The sequence below is a fragment of the Mesoplodon bidens genome, assembly GCF_964165515.1.
Source record: "Mesoplodon bidens genome assembly, chromosome: X".
Classification (NCBI taxonomy): domain Eukaryota; kingdom Metazoa; phylum Chordata; class Mammalia; order Artiodactyla; family Ziphiidae; genus Mesoplodon; species Mesoplodon bidens.
Genome location: NC_138163.1, coordinates 80,400,255 through 80,418,132, shown reverse-complemented (window position 1 = coordinate 80,418,132; position 17,878 = coordinate 80,400,255). Strand labels below are relative to the sequence as shown.

The 17,878-nt window shown below is 46.3% G+C and overlaps 1 protein-coding gene across 1 annotated transcript in view; it reads left to right on the top strand.

Annotated features, from left to right (window-relative positions):
• Nucleotides 1–14,673, top strand: part of PIN4 (peptidylprolyl cis/trans isomerase, NIMA-interacting 4) — a gene marked incomplete at its 3' end in the record, with an annotated part of 96,669 nt that extends 81,996 nt beyond the window's left edge. Inside the window, exon 4 of the mRNA XM_081222210.1 lies at nucleotides 14,584–14,673. Within this exon, the coding sequence (XP_081078336.1) occupies nucleotides 14,584–14,673 (90 nt within the window). The remainder of the gene's footprint in view (nucleotides 1–14,583) is intronic.
• Between the last annotated feature and the right edge of the window lie 3,205 nt (nucleotides 14,674–17,878).

The following is a 17,878-nucleotide window of genomic DNA, read 5'->3' as shown; positions in this document are numbered from 1 at the left end:
CCTACAACAAGCAAGAAATGACAGTTCTCCTTCACCAGCCACAGATATCAAAACTCAGGGAGGTTAATTGCATTATGCAAGGTCATGAAGCAAGTACACAGCAGATTCAAAGAGACCAGGACCAGGCTATCAACTCTCAGCCCCTTGGTGAATGGTTGCCAAGGCTACTAGAAAGTGAGTCTCCCTATCAGTGAGCAGGTGGGAAGACTGGGGATGATGGCTGAGAGGAGATACAGAAATTCACACTCCTTCTGTGCCTGGGATACAGCTTGCTCCATTCAGGAGAAAACTTATCTTTGTTCCTTTGACACACACCATCTCAAGTTGGTAAGAACAGGTCAAGCAATAAGGTCAAGTTTCACATGAGGAAAATTTTAGGGTGGAGACAAAAAAACACTTACCCAAGGTCTCATATCAGAGGATAAGAGAACAATTCAGATGAATAGACCTGTCCAAGAAGCCAGACAGATCCACAGAAGGAAGACTGACAAGGCACCCCTCACTCCTAAAATCCTCACAGACCTGGATGTTCACATAGATTGAAGAACCAGTCCTCAGGCATAGTTGCCAGGGGGCAGATTTGGAGACCCATAAAAGTAGGGAGACTTTGGGGCTGATCTTTAATGTACCAGGAGTTCTCAACCCTAGATTCATGTTAGAATCACTGGGGATCTTTTAAACAGTGATTATATTTGCAATACATGTATCTGACAAAGGACTAGTATCCAGAGTATATACAGAGTTCCTACAAATCAACAATAAAATGATTGGGGACTTCCCAGGTGGTGCAGTGGTTAAGAATCCACCTGCCAATGCAGGAGACATGGGTTCGATCCCTGGTCCGGGAAGATCCCACATGCCACGGAGCAACTAAACCCATGCACCACAACTACTGAGCCTGCACTCTAGAGCCCATGAGCCACAACTACTGAGCCCACACATCACAACTACTGAAGCCCACGTGCCCTAGAGCCCGTGTGCCGAAACTACTGGGCCTGCATGCTGCAACTACTGAAGCCCTTGCGCCTAGAGCCCGTGCTCCACATCAAGAGTAGCCACCACAATGAGAAGCCGGCACACTGCAACGAAGAGTAGCCCCCGCTTGCCGCAACTAGAGAAAGCCCGCACGTAGAAAAGAAGACCCAACACAGCCAAAAATAAATAAATAAAAATAAATTTTAAAAAAGACCTATGCAGTTTACCATGTGTTAATTACACCTCAATTAAAAAAAATCATGCCCAGGCCCCACCCCTGACTAATTAAATCAAAAATCTCTAGAGGTGGGGCCTGGGCAAGGGCATTTTAAAAATCTCCCCAGGTGACACTAATGTGCAGCAGTCTGAGAACCACTGGTTAATATATTACCGCCACCTTTCCCTAGCAACAAACCCTCTCAGCGTCCTAAGTCATGGAGGCTTTTCAAAGATACCCATTGGAAAAAGTCCCTCCCACTATCACCAGCAGAGGTGGGAACCGAAGGTGAGTGAGGGTAGGCACTTACCAATATATCTTGGACAGTGTTTCACATAAAAACATAAAGACACCCTGAGAAAACCATAATTCAAAAAGAGTCATGTACCACAATGTTCACTGAAGCTCTATATACAATAGCCAGGACATGGAAGTAACCTAAGTGTCCATCAACAGATGAATGGATAAAGAAGACGTGGCACATATATACAATGGAATATTAGCCATAAAAAGAAATGAAATTAAGTTATTTGTAGTGAGGTGGATGGACCTAGAGTCTGTCATACGGAGTGAAGTAAGTCAGAAAGAGAAAAACAAATACCGTATGCTAACACATATATATGGAATCAAAAAAAAAAAAGGTACTGAGGAACCTAGGGGTAGGACAGGAATAAAGACGCAGACATAGAGAATGGACTTGAGGACACGGGGAGGGGGAAGGGTAAGCTGGGACGAAGTGAGAGAGTAGCATTGACACATATACACTACCAAATGTAAAACAGATAGCTAGTGGGAAGCAGGTGCATCGCATGGGGAGATCAGCTCGGTGCTTTGTGACCACCTAGAGGGGTGGGATAGGGAGGGTGGGAGGGAGACACAAGAGGGAGGGGATATGGGGATATATGTATACTTATAGCTGATTCACTTTGTTATACAGCAGAAATTAACACAGCATTGTAAAGCAATTATACTCCGATAAAGATGTTAAAAAAAAAAAAAAACAGTTTCTCTGGTGGCACAGTGGTTGAGAGTCCGCCTGCTGATGCAGGGGACACGGGTTCGTGACCCGGTCCGGGAAGATCCCACATACCGCGGAGCGGCTGGGCCCGTGAGCCACGGCCGCTGAGCCTGCGTGTCCGGAGCCTGTGCTCCGCAACGGGAGAGGCCACAACAGTGAGAGGCCCGCGTACCGCAAAAACAAACAAACAAACATAAAGACACTGAATTTTACACTTTAAAATGAGTGAAGTTAATGTTATGTGAATTTCGTCTCAATTAAAAAATAGTAAATAAAAACATCAAGAGCTTCCTTTGTTTTAATGGCTGCGTATATGCCATTGTAAGAGTCCATTTTAATTTATTTGTCCAGTCTCGTTGATGGATATTTTTTCCAATCTTTTGCTATCACAAACATTGCGGCAATAAATATCCTGGTACATGCATTTCTGTGAATATGTGTGAGTATAGCTGTAGGATAATTTCCTAAAAGTGGAATTGTTGGGTCAGAGTGTATGTGTCTTTCTCATTTTGATAGAACCTGCTAAATTGCCCTCCATAAGGGATGGGCAAACTTACATTCGCGTGAACAATATATGAGGGTGCTGTTTCCCCACATCTTTGCTAACAGTGTTTTGCAACCTTCTGATCTTCACCTTTCTGACTATTAAAAAGGCATACCTGGGCTTCCCTGGTGGCGCAGTGGTTGAGAGTCCGCCTGCCGATGCAGGGGACACGGGTTCGTGCCCCTATCCCGGAAGATCCCACATGCCGCAGGAGCGGCTGGGCCCGCGAGCCATGGCCGCGGAGCCTGTGTGTCCGGAGCCTGTGCTCCGCAACGGGAGAGGCCACAGCAGTGAGAGGCCCGCGTACAGCAAAAAAAAAAAAAAAAAAAAAAAAAAAAAAAGGCATACCTGATAGTTTTACTTTGCATCTCCCCTGAGAGTAAGTCTTCACTGAGACAGGTCAAGGGCATTCAAGTGGAGGGCAAGGGTATTGTTTTGGAGGCAGGGAGGGAGGCATTTATCCCCACCCCCATCCCCCATCTCTGTTCTAGCTTATTGTTAGCTTTGAACAAATCACCAAGAATTCCCAGAACTCTTAGCTAAATATTAAGGACTCCCACATATCTTTCTTAGGTCCAAACCTCTCACTTGAGCCCCAGACTCCTATACCAAGGCGTCCCTGAGATCTCACACTGAAAACGTCCAAAAGAGAAGTTATCGATTCCCAACCCTCAAACCTCATCTGCTCAAGTCTTCCCCATCTCCATATATGACAACACCATCCACTCACTTGCTCAAGTCCCAAACCCAGAAACTAGAAGCGTTGTCTCTTCCCTGTCCCTCATCTAATCCATCACCAAGCCCAGTGGGCTCTGTCTTCAAAATACATCCTGAAGCTCTCCACCTCTCCCCACCCAACTGCAAGCACCCAAGCCTAAGCCACCTGGCATTTACCAATGGCTTCCTAACCAGCCCCTGTACTCCTATTCCTGTCTCCCAGTCCATTTTTCTTATTAGGAAAATCTAATCCGTTCTTCAAACAGCAGCCAATAATCTTTTTAAAAAATATAAACCAGATCACATCACGCCTTCGCTTAAGACCTTTCAGTGAGTTCACAATGCACTGAAAATACCATCCAAACTCCTTACTGTGGCCTGCAAATCCCTAGTGACCTGGCCTGTCCGAATCTCATCTTGTTCGTTCATTTCACCTCAACCACATTGGCTTTCTGGGAACTACCAAGCCCATTTCCACAGAGGGTCTTTACATTTGCTATTCCCTCTGCCAGGAACACCTTCCCCTAAAATCTTAGTATGGCTGGCTCCTTATCATTTAAATCTCAGCCACCTCTCCCTCGAGACCTTCCTGTTTATATCCTTTAGAGCCCTTACTACTATTTAAACTTATCTCCTTTCTGTTTACTTCCATACTGTCTGTTCCTCCTCTAGAACATTAGCTCCATATCTGGATGTCCAATACCCGAAATAGTTCTGGCACATAGTAGGTGCTTAAAAAATGTTTGGAATGAATGAATAGTTCAACAGTGCTTTCTTGTTTTCAAAGCCTTCTTTTGGTCAGGATCTCAGATTTAGATACAGAGGAGGCGATTGGAGAAGGAAGGGTTGTTTTCCATCTCCTTGGAAGGAACAAAACTGATTTTAAGGACTTTAAGGTCTGCGTCTATCCAAATAATTAGCAAAAGTCTTATTTATTCCCTAACTAAATCTCTCCTTGGAAACACTCTGGGAGCCTCCTTTGAATTATCGCGTGTCATTGCAGGCAATAAAACGTCCTTTCTTTGTCGATATTCTCTGCTTCAAATTTGTCACTAATTCCAGCTGGCCTAGTCCCAGCCCATCTGAATGACCGAAAGGCAGAGTGAATACAATTTAATCAGTGGCTTGGCCCCCGCGGGATGAGCTGGCAGTGTCTCTGTGGGCCTCATAGCCAAAAGGTGTTCAGGGGCCGTGATTTTTGCACTGAACAAAGGCGGGCCAGCAGGGCCCTCGCTCCTGCGGCGGCGGGGGAATCTGGCAGGCGCTGGCTCCGGGCGGGGGCGAGGCGGCAGGGGGAGCCGCAGAAAGGCGGGGAGAAATAAATGGGAAAGGAGACAATCCCACAGAGAAGAATAATCATTGTTCTCATAAGCGGCCCTCGATTTACAGTTGTACAAGCTGTTCCAGCCATTATCTTGTTTCTGCCCCACGACAGCCCGCGTGCGGGTTAGTATAACATCCGGTGGTAGCAACGGGGAAACCGAGGCTCCGGGAGGCCGGCCTGGGAGTGCGGCTGTGCCCCTGGCCCTGCCGGCCGCCCGGAGCCCGGTGGCGCTGGGGCCGTTGCTATGGCATTTCTGGATTGTCACAAGTGCCCAGGAAGCATACAAATCGACCTGCGTGAGACACAGCCCTGGGCAAAACAACTTCCAATTTACTCGCAATAATTACCACCCCCAGATAATCGCCTGTACCCGGGCGGGCGCGGAGGGCTTGGCTGGGGGAAGGGAGGGAAGAGGCAAGGAAGGGAGGGAGGGAGGCCGGGTGGAGGTGGCCGAGCCGAGGTTGGGGTTTGGGGCGGGGTGGGGGAAACAGAGAGGGAGTCTTCCTGCACTCGGTACTGAGGAGGGTACTGAGGAGGGCTCTGTCCTGTGCCCATTGAAGAAAAACACACAACCTAACGGTTTCAAGTTAAGTTTGGGGGGGTGGGGGGGAGGGGGAGGGGGACCTTACTGAGGACTGTAGCCCGGGAGTCAGCCTCTCACACAGCTCTCAGGAGCTGCTCCTAAAGAGGTAGGGGAGGAGCCAGAATACACAGGAATTTTTTTTTTTTTTTTTTGCCTGGGAAATACATAATGTCAAGCATACATCTTGGGAAAAGTTACTGCTAGTCATGAGGATCAGCTATCTCAGTTAATTATTTTAGTGCTTTTTCTACGTATGAGTAGATGCAAGAGTCTGTGGTCATTGAAATTCTTCCTTAGATATGCATCTTAACTAACTATCTAAGGCCAGTCAGTATCCAAAGCAAAGGAATGTTTTCTGTTTTTCTCCATTTGAATTCCCCTCAGGGTGCACCTTGAAGGGGTGCATGTGGGGGGAGGCTGCAGTGGCTGACGGCTTGATGGCGGCAACATTTGATGTTTACTGGAATGGCAGGCAACATTCTTTGTCCGCACCTGTTTGGTTCTGGAAGCTCAACATTCTGGATGGATCATATCAAGGCATTTCATTCAATATGTACTGGGCACTTTTGGTGGTGGACACTTTGCCTGGCATTAGGGCTGCAATGGCCGCTCTGTGGTGGAGTATGTCACAGACTCCTGGGAGACACACACACACATACACACATGCACATACATAAGACACACAAACAAGGTACAATTATACGGGCCATTATTCATTCAACATATATTTGTTAAGTACCAGGCATTGTGCTGAGGATACAGTAGTGAACAAAACAGACATAAATCCCTGCCTTCATGAAGTTTACGTTGGCGTGGAGGGAGACCAACAATTTTTTTTTAAATAATGAAAGTATACTGTTGGTTGGTGTATTTGTCTGGGTTCTCCAGAGAAACAGAACCAATAGGATGTGTATATATACATAAAGAGATTTACTATAAGGAATTGGCTCAAGCAATTTTGGAGGCTTGAGAAGTCCAAGACGTGCAGTGGGCAAGCTGGAGCCCCAGGAGAGCCAATGGTATAGATAGTTCCAGTCCAAGTCCAAAGGCCTGAGCCAGGAGAACCGATAGTATAAGTTCCAGTCCAAGTCCAAAGGCAAGAGGGAACTGATATCCCTCATGCAGAGAGAAAGGATTTCTTTCTTCCTCAAACTTTTATCATATTCAGGCTTTCAATGGATTGGGTGAGGCCCATTCACATTGGAGAGGGCAATCTGCTTTTCTCAGGTCTACCGGTTTCAAATGTTAATCTCATACAGAAACACCCTCACAGACACACCCAGAGATAATGTTTAGCCAAATATCTGGGCACCCCATGGCCCAGTCAAGTTGACACATAAAATGAGCCATCATAGGGCCTCCCTGGTGGCGCAGTGGTTGGGAGTCCGCCTGCCGATGCAGGGGATACGGGTTCGTGCCCCGGTCTGGGAGGATCCCATATGCCGCGGAGCGGCTGGGCCCGTGGGCCATGGCCGCTGAGCCTGCGCGTCCGGAGCCTGTGCCCCGCAACGGGAGAGGCCACAACAGTGAGAGGCCCGCGTACCGCAAAAAAAAAAAAAAAAAAAAAAAAAAAAAAAAATGAGCCATCACAGTTGGTGATAAGTGCAAACAAGGGAGAAAAATGAAACAGGCAAGTAGGAACAGGAAGCGTTGGTTGGGCAGGGGTGGAAAATTTTAAACAGGGTGATGGTGAAAGTCTCACTGAGAAGGTATCATTTGAATGAAGACTTGAAAGAAGTGAGGCAGCAAGCTGTGCAGATTTCCAAGAATGTTCCAGGCAGAAGAAACAGTATATACAAAGGCCCTGAAACAAGAGCATGTCTGGTATATCCGGAGGAGCAGGAGTGAGTCCAGAATAGCCAGAGCAGAGTGTGCAAGGGAGAGGGGGTTAGGAGAGAGGCAGAAACAGAGCACACAGGCCATGTAGGCCAACATAAGGACGAACACTGTAAGTGAAACAAGAGCCAGGTCAGGATTTTGAGTTGAAGACACATGATTTGACTTGTGTTTTAATGGGCTCCCTCTAGCTTCTGCGTGGTAAATAGACTGTGTGTGTGTTGAGGCGGAGGGTGGTGAGGGGCAAGGGTGAAGCAGTTAGGAGCACTGTGGGAGGGGGGGCAAAGGAGCACTTAGGGTACCACTGTAGTAATCCAGGTGAAAGATGATGGGAGCTTAGACCAGGGTGGTGCCTGTGGAGATGGTGAAGTGGTAGATTCTGGATATACTTTGAAGGTAGAGCCAATGGGATTTGCTGATGGATTGGACATGTGGTAGGATAAAAAGAAAGGAGTTAAAGGTGATCAAGGAAGAACGTGTCCTGGGACAGGCAGTGCGGTATAATCCGGAGAAAGTTCAAGTTCATAGGGACTTGGGAGTTAAATTGCGCTAGATCCCTGCCCTTCTCGGCTGTGGGACCTTGGGCAGGTTGCTTTCCATCACCGAACCCGGGTTCCTTTACCTGTAGAACCTCACAGGGCTGCTGTGAAGATTGAATGAGGTGAGGTATGTAAAACCCCCAGGGCTACAGCTGGCACAGAGTATGTGCTCCCTGAGCACTTGCCCCTCTGCCCTTCCCTTTCTGGGGAAGCTGAAGAAGCTTCATAGGAGGGCCAACCAACATTGGAGGCGACTGTAAGGATGAGTGGGGCTTTGTTAGGAGGAAAAGAGGGGCAAAGGGATTCATCCTTCACAACAGGCAGGGTGAAATGGAGCCAATGGCCAGGCAGGCCTTAGTAGACGTCCTACGGTGGGGAAAGCTGCAGGAGGACAGGGAGCATCTGGGCATAGAAAGAGTGTGAGGGAAAGAAAGTCATGTGCGAGGAAATGGGCCCCAACAGGGAGTTGTGAGAGGATGGGAGGCCAGCCTTCTTCCTCCCTGGCTCTGCCTTGGGCCAGCCTCGGCCCAGAGGATCTTTGAAACCTTCTGAATTAAGGGATGAAGCTGATTGGGGCTATGGCACACAAATTCCCACATGATGAGGGGTAGTGAGCTCTGTGCTGTGGGGAGTCACATGACAAACATCTGGCTTGGCCACTGACCAGGACAGCCCACCCCTCCCACCCCAGTGGTACACATACTGATTGTGAACACATGGCCCCCAAGGAGGGGGCTTTCCAAAAGAGCCATCTTTGCCTTCTGCCTGAATCACCCTGGCCTGGGGCCTACCACCAGGGCCTCCTTACTCCCTTACTCCTTGCATGAAAACATGAATTGCCCTTACATGGGACCAATAGGCCCATGCCGAGGAACCCCTCTCCAGAACCACAAACACCAACCCTCCACTTCATGGGAGGCTCAGGCAACAGACTGCCTGGGTTTCCATCCAGCCCCATCCCTATTCATTGTGTGAACTTGGGCCAAGGTTCTTGACCTCTCTGAGCCTTATTTTCTAGCTCTACAAAGAAAGATATAAATGACACTTCCCTCGCAGGCTTGAGGAGAGGCTCAAATGGGATTATATGAGACTATGATCCAGAGGCTCTAACTACTGAAAAGATGTAGATTCTACCTGTAAACCACCCCCCACCAAATCTACACTCAATACTACTGCTATCCGTAGGTGATTCAGAGTAGAACTTATCACAGAATGTAAAAAGGGAAAGTCCAACCAAGTTCAGATTTTTCCTGTGATGACTCCTTTGATGGAGTCTCTTGAAATATCAGCTATCATATTCTTTCCTCAAACACTTTTGTTGTTGTTCCTGCTATACGAATGCCCTAAGCATTTTTTAAAACATTTTAAAAAATTAATTTATTTTTGGCTGCGTTGGGTCTTCGTTGCTGTGCACGGGCTTTCTCTAGTTGCAAGGAGCGGGGGGCTACCCTCTTCATTGTGGTGTGCGGGCTTCTCATTGCGGTGGCTTCTCTTGTTGCAGAGCACAGGATCTAGGCACGTGGACTTCAGTAGTTGTGGCTTGCGGGCTCTAGAGCGCAGGCTCTGTAGTTGTGGCGCACAGGCTTAGTTGCTCTGCGGCATGTGGGCTCTTCCTGGACCAGGGTTCAAACCCATGTCCCTTGCGTTGGCAGGCAGATTCTTAACCACTGCACCACCAGGGAAGTCCTGCCCTAAGCATTTTTATTGAGCAATTGGGCCCTGGAGAATTTGGATTTGGAAACTGTAATGGGTCAGATACATTCTTGTTGGCCAGGATCAGCTAACATTCAATAGAGTTTACTACCTGCCAGGGAATGTTCTAGTTCATTTTTTTTAAATTTATTTATTTATTTATTTATTTATTTTTGGCTGTGTTGGGTCTTCGTTGCTGCACATGGGCTTTCTCTAGTTGTGGTGAGTGGGCGCTACTCTTCGTTGTGGTGAGCAGGCTTCTCATTGCAGTGGCTTCTCTTGTTGTGGAGCACAGGCTCTAGGCACATGGGCTTCAGTAGTTGTGGTGCACAGGCTCAGTACTTGTGGCTCATGGGCTTAGTTGTTCCACGGCATGTGGGATCTTCCTGGGCCAGGGCTTGAACCCATGTCCCCTGCATTGGCAGGCAGATTCTTAACCACTGTGCCACCAGGGAAGTCCCTGTTCTAGTTCATTTTATCCTCACAACAAACGCTATGAGGTTGGTACAATTATTATCCCCTTTTACAGATAGGAAAGCTGAGAATCGCGCTAGGAGGTAAACTGACTTGCCCAACGTCACACAGCTAGTGAATGCTGGTGGAGGTTTTGAACGCAGGCAGTCTTGCTGTAAAGGCCATATGCTTAACAACAAGGTCCTACTGTATAGCACAGGGAATTATACTCAGTTTCCTGTAATAGACCATAATGGAAAAGAATATGAAAAAAAATGTATATATGTATAACTGAATCACTTTGCTGTACACCAGAAACTAACACAACACTGTAAATCAACCATACTTGAATTAAAGATTTAAAAAATAATAAAAATAAATTTTTAAAAAGAGAGACTGGGACTTCCCTGGTGGTACAGTGGTTAAGAATCCGCCTGCCAGTGCAGGTGACACGGGTTCGAGCTCTGGTCCAGAAAGATCCCACATGCCGTGGAGCAACTAAGCCCGTGCGCCACAACTACTGAGCCTGTGCTCTAGAGCCCACAAGCCACAACTACTGAGCCCGTGTGCCACAACTACTGAAGCCTGTGCACCTAGAGCCCGTGCTCCGCAATAAGAGAAGCCACCGCAACGAGAAGCCCGCACACTGCAACAAACAGTAGCCCCCGTTCGCCACAACTAGAAAAAGACTGCACGCAGCAATGAAGACCCAACGCAGCCAAAAATAAATAAATTAATTAATTTAAAAAACCAAAAAGAGAGAGACTGAGCTATTTTTTTAAAAAAGGCCGTGTGCTAAACCACTATGCTATACTGTCTCTTCAAACAGTTGGATCAAACCCTTGTCACACAGGTGAGAGCCTTATATCCCAAGGGGGACTGGGATGGGTTGAGGGAGTGGGATTGGCCCTCAGTAGCCCTCCCCATGGCTGAAGACCCAGCCCCCCAGCCCTCATCCTTGCTACAAAATACATGAGTGCTCAAATTGGCAACGGGGCTGCCCAGTGTCCCTCTTTGCGGAGGCATCTATAATTGAGAGAGAGATTTGAACTAAATACCTTCCAAAGGTCCTTTCAGTTCAAGAAGTTGAAGTCTCTAATCTACCTCAGGTCTGCCCGCTGTCTCCTCCCAAGCCCACTCTTCGCTGTTCCCTGCAGGCCCTTTACCCTTGGTTCTCCTACAAACGGGTGGGGTACATCTGCCCTTGCCTTGCTCACTGTGCGCACCTGAGAGACCTCATCCCTCCATGGCTGATGCCTTCTTTTTCCTGATGCCTGATCCACACCTCTTCTCTGGGCTCTAGAACTATCTGTCCAGCTGCCTCTTGGACCACTTGGTGCTCTACCTGCAGTGTGAACTGCATGGGTGTCTTCTTCCCTGAAACCTCTTCCTCCTCTAGTGCTCCTCTTCTTGAGGAATTGCTTCTCCATTTATCCATTTGCTTAAGCCAGAGCCCCAGGAGGCATCCTCAAAGTTTTCTTGCCCTCACTCCCCACATCCTATCAGGCACCAGGGCCTGTCAGTGTTACCTCCTACGTATCTCATGAATCCACTGCCTTCTCTCCATCCCCACCACCACTTCCCCAGTCCAAGCCACCACCATTTGAGAGAGGAAGTAGAAAGCAAAGCCTTCCCCTGCCCTCTCTGCCTCTATTACCTCCCTTCCAGTCCATCTTCCACCCCGCAGCCAGGGTGAGCTTTTTTTTTTTTTTTTTTTTTTTTTTTGGCGGTACACGGGCCTCTCACTGTTGTGGCCTCTCCCGTTGCGGAGCACAGGCTCCGGACGTGCAGGCTCAGCGGCCATGGCTCACAGGCCCAGCCGCTCCGCGGCATGTGGGATCTTCCCGGACCGGGGCACGAACCTGTGTCCCCTGCATCGGCAGGCGGACTCTCAACCACTGCGCCACCAGGGAAGCCCCAGGGTGAGCTTTTGAAAACAAAATCTGGGTGTCTCTTCTCTGCCTAAAACTCTTCTATGACTTTCTCTTAAGATTAAGTCCAGGACTTCCCTGGTGGCGCAGTGGTTAAGAATCCGCCTGCCAACGCAGGGGACACGGATTCGAGCCCTGGTCCGGGAAGATCCCACATGCCACGGAGCAACTAAGCCCGTGTGCCACAAGTACAGAGCCTGCAAGCCACAACTACTAAGCCCACGTGTCACAATTACTGAAACCCACACGCCTAGAACCCATACTCTGCAACAAAAGAAGCCACCACAATGAGGAGCCACTGCACCTCAAGAAGAGTAGCCGCCGCTCGCTGCAACTAGAGAAAGCCCACGCACAGCAACGAAGACCCGATGCAGCCAAAAATAATAAATTAATAAATTAAAAGATTAAGTCCAAATTCCTATACACGTGTGATGAGGCACTGTGCTATTAGGCAAGCCATTTTCCAGGATAGGTTCTGGAGTCTATATACATGCTTTTTTTTTTTTATAAATTTATTTATTTATTTTTGGCTGCATTGGGTCTTCATTGCTGCACACTGGCTTTCTCTGGTTGCAGAGAGTGGGGGCTGCTCTTCGTTGTGGTGCGCGGGCGTCTCATGGCGGTGGCTTCTTTTGTTGCGGAGCACGGGCTCTAGGCGCACAGGCTTCAGTAGTTGTGGCACGCAGGCTCTAGGGCGCAGGCTCAGTAGTTGTGGCACACGGAGTTAGTTGCTCCGCGGCATGTGGGATCTTCCCGGACCAGGGCTCAAACCCGTGTTCCCTGCATTGGCAGGCGGATTCTTAACCACTGTGCCACCAGGGAAGCCCCTCTATACATGTTTTTAATTGAAGTACAGTTGATTTACAATGTTGTGTTAGCTTCAGGTAGACAGTACAGTGATATATATATATATGTGTATATATATATATATATATATATATATATATGCGTATATATATGTATATATGTATATATATGCGTATATATATATATATATACACATATAATTGTATATTCTTTTTCAGATTCTTTTCCCTTATAGGTTATTATAAAATATCGGTATAGTTCTCTGTGCTATACAGTAGATCCTTGTAGTTTATCTATTTTATATATAGTAGTGTGTATATGTTAATCCCAAATTCATAATTTATGCCTTCTGGAGTCGATATTAAACCTCGATCCTGATGTCAGACCAGCCACCTAATAGCGAATGTGACTTTCAGTACACTTGTTAAACTCTCTGACCTGCAGTTTTCTCACTTGTAAAGTAGGACAATAGCAGCACCTACCTGGTAGGCTTGTTGTGAGACTGACGGAAGGTAGTGTGTGGAATGCACTGAGCTCCGTGCCCTGAGAAGATGTGCTTTAATCATTCACTGCAAGTGAGATCTTATGATTTTAAACTTAGCAGTATCAGTCATATAAATTATTGATTGAATCAACTAATGATTAATAATTACAATTAATAACACCGTGGATCTTCTTATATTGTATTAGACATTATTACTATGAGGTTATTATTATATTACTTTGGATTTTATGATTCCCTCTCCAGGCTCACCTCTCACAACCCCCCCCACCACATCTTTTCCCTTCTTTTCATTGCCACAAACTCTCGCCACCCCCCACCCCCCAGCTTTTTCACTCTCTCCCTGGAAAGTTATTCTTTAAAAAAAAATTATATTGACGTATAGTTGATTTACAATACGGTGTAAGTTTCAGGTGTACAGCACAGCGATTCAGTTATATATATAAATATATATATATATATATATATTATTTTTCAGCACCTTTTCCATTATACGTTATTATGTAATATCGAGTTTAGTTCCCTGTGGTATACAGTAGGTCCCTGTTGCTTATCTAACCCTGGAAAGCTCTTCTCTTCCCATCCTCTGGTTCCTCAAGCCCCTTTTTCTATTGCTAAGTCCCTTCCGTTACCAGCTCAGGCATCGATTCCCCTGGGAAGCCTTCCTAGACCCTCCCCCAGACCACTGTAGATGGCTTTTCTATGGGTCCCCAGAGGACCCTGTGTTTCCCTTCTCAAAGCATCCATCACACCATATTTATAAACATTTACTTGTCAGGCTCCTGGAATTAGGCCGTCAGTTTGGGGAGGAGTTCTGTGTCTCATTCACCACTATACTCCAATCTCTTAGCACTGTTGTGCACATAGTAGTTGTCCAGTAAATGTTTGCTGAATGAACAAAAGACTGGCCTGGCAGCAATCCTCCCCCACACGACTCCTACCCCCCTCCCAAGGCCCTGAGCCAAAGCTCTTCAAAGCCAACAGCTGTTAACTGAGCACAGAATCAGACTGAACCCAAGTGGGTGGGTTGACCACCTGGTCACAGAAGGAACTTTCTGTCTCTACCCTAGAGGTATTTCTGTCCTTGGGTTCATAAACCTCTCACTCCCTGTGGGCTTAGTAAAGGTGTGGACGTTAGTGGTAGGGAGTGATTTAGGGCAAGTTGACTCACCTCCCTGAACTTTATTTTTGTCATCTGTAAAATGATAAGGCCCACTTGGCAGGGTCATCATGGAGATTCACTGAGGTAACACACAGAGGTGCTTTATAAACTGCAAAGGACTGCATGTAGCACTTGATGACAGTCAGACACAGAAAATGGGTCACTCTTTGGCTCAGATCTTTTCAAGACCTCATGTAAACCAGGGCCCTCCTGCTTATACAGCATTATCTCCAGCAATCAGGTTACAATTGATTGACATTATTGCTTTCTTTATATTTGGCAGATTCCCAGCCTGTGGCAACATGCTGGTCACCATAGAGACCTGAGAAGCACCCTTGTCTCATTGGTACCACATTTACAAACCAACCCTTAAAGTGGATTATTTTGCAGATGGCTGATCTCATCTATTCATTGTTGATTGTATTAGTTCCAATTTGAGAACGTGACATTTTCTGACCTTGTCCCCTTAAGCACAAGCAAAAACTGTGGCTTTTTTTTTGAAAATGAAAAAGTACAAGGTGTGCAGTAAGGATACAAGACAGATGGAGGGAAGGGTTTGTAGGGGAACTGCAGGATATACCTCTCATTCATTCATTCATTCAGCACCCACAATGTGCCAGTTACTGGGCTAGATACTGGGGATACAGCAGTGAGCAAGATTAGCCTTTAGGGCCTCGCAGTCTCCCGGAAAAGACAGACAATTAAATAGACAATTATAATACAGTGTGGTAAATTCCATGATGAGAAGAACAGGGAAATGGTGGGCCATGGGCCCCTACTCTTCCCAGAGGTTTCCCAGAGGAAGCAACATCTCAGCTGAGCCTGGAAGGATGGGTGAGAGTCCACCAGAAAAAACAGATAGGGGAAGGGCATGCAGGAGAATGGAGCGAAAAAAAAAAATGTTCCTGGAAGAAAAAAGTGTCCAAATAATATGAAGAGAGACAAGAACGGGGTAAATTTGAGGGCCAAAAAGAAAATCATTGACTATAGGAATAGAAGCACTGTGGGGGCGGGAGGGAGAGGAAAAGGATGTGTTCTACTTGGGACATGCTGAGGAGACGTCCAAGAGGAGACTCCGGGTGGCAGGTGACTATGTGGGTCTGACTCCAAGAAAGAAGTTGCGGGGAATAGAAACCTGGGAATCGGGAGCTAGCGTGTTTTCCCCTATTGAGAAAATAGCTTAGGACCACACTGGGGAGGGTTTGCAAGGGTAGCCCAGGCATTTGGACCTGATTCTACAGGCAGTGTGTTTGAACAAGAAGCCTTGAAGAGGAAGTGACACAATTTTAAAAATCTACAAACAATAAATGCTGGAGTGGGTGTGGAGAAAAGGGAACCCTCTTGCACTGCTGGTGGAAATGTAAATTGATACAGCCACTATGGAGAACAGTATGGAGGTTCCTTAATAAACTAAAAATAGAATTACCATATGACCCAGCAATCCCACTATCGGGCATAACCCGGAGAAAACCATAATTCAAAAAGTCACACGTGGACTTCCCTGGTGGTGCAGTGGTTAAGAATATGCCTGCCAATGCAGGGGACACGGCTTCGAGCCCTGGTCTGGGAAGATCCCACATGCCACGGAGCAACTAAGCCCGTGTGCCACAACTACTGAGCCTGAGCTCTAGAGCCCGCAAGCCACAACTACTGAAGCCCGTACCCCTAGAGCCTGTGCTCCGTGACAAGAGAAGCCACACAATGAGAAGCCTGCGCACCACAACGAAGAGTAGCCCCTGCTCGCCACAACTAGAGAAAGCCCGCACGTAGCAACAAAGACTCAACGCAGCCAAAAATAAATTTTAAAAAAAGTCACATGTACCCCAGTGTTCACTGCAGCACTATTTACAATAGCCAGGAAATGGAAGCAACCTAAATGTCCATCAACTGATGAATGGATAAAGAAGATGTGGTATATATATATATATATATATATATATATATATATATATATATATATATAATGGAATATTACTCAGCCATAAAAAGGAAGGAAATTGGGTCATTTGTAGAGATGTGGATGGATGGACTTAGAGTCTGTCATACAGAATGAAGTCAGATTTCTGAGAGGAATATCGCATATTAACGCATATATGTGGAATCTAGAAAAATGGTACAGATGAACCTATTTACAGGGCAGGAATAGAGACGCAGACATAGAAAACGGACATGTGGACACAGGGGGCGAAGGGGAGGGTGGGATGAATTGGGAGATCAGGTTTGACAGAAGTATACACTACCATGTGTAAAATAGGTAGCTAGTGGGAACCTGCTGTATAGCACAGGGATCTCAGCTCGGTGCTCTGTGATGACCTAGATGGGTGGGATGGGATGGGGGCGGTGTAAGGAGGTCCAAGAGGGAGGGGAATATGTATACATATAGCTGATTCACTTCATTGTACAGCAGAAACTAACACAATATTTTAAATCAATTAGATTCCAATAAAAAAATAATCAATTAGAAAAAAATTCTAAATGTTAATATATAAACTTACAATTAAGTAACTTATATTCAATAGAGGTAATAAATAAATACTAAAAACTCATCACTTCCTAATTATTTTACTACATTTTACTGTTATCTATAATCTTGAGGTTATTTGCACCTGCTGTATCCTCATGGTGGGAATGCTATATAATGGTGTACTACTGCTAACTTCTTCCCAGCTGCCTGTTCATGGTGGTAGCTTGAAATAGGCTATGGAAATTGGTAAACACTACAAATCAGGACTTGATTACTGTTTTGTTGATTGTCTAGAGTTAAGGAACTGATGGAGAAAAATGTTAAAATGCTGATAAAACTTAGAAACGTGTTGTGTCTTGTAGGCATTACATTGTAAATTGTACAAAAAAATATGGAAACATTCTCTCAGTATTTGGAAAGTATTATCTGATTCAGCAAATAAGTTGTTCATGTCATTGACAAATGAGTGAAGTTCTAACATATGTCTTGGTTATTTCACTTTTGTCTTATTTGTTAATGCAAACAAAAATATCAACACTTGTCAGAACTACATTTCTTTGTCAATTGCAACCATGATGATAGGTTGATATGGATACAAGAGTTTGGCAAAAATCAATGAAAACATTCTGTGAGAATCAACTGGCTATATGGAATTCACAGTAAAGAGTCTTGCCTACTTTCTTACTTGCAAATTGTGTTATATATCCTTTTATTTATTTTTTTATTTATTTTTGGCTGCGTTGGGTCTTCGTTGCTGCTCGCGGCATTTCTCTAGTTGTGGTGAGCAGGGGCTACTCTTCATTGCGGTGTACGGGCTTCTCACTGCGGTGGCTTCTCTTGCTGCTGAGCATGGGCTCTAGGCATGCAGGCTTCAGTAGTTGTGGCATGCAGGCTTAGCAGTTGTGGCTCGCAGGCTCTAGAGCACAGGCTCGGTAGTTGTGGCACATGGGCCTAGCTGCTCCACGGCATGTGGGATCTTCTCGGACCAGGGCTCGTACCCATGTCCCCTGCATTGGCAGGCGGATTCTTAACCACTGCACCACCAGGGAAGCCCTATACATCCTTTATATTAGTAAAATGTACAATAAACCTATGTAGATACGCGCACACACAC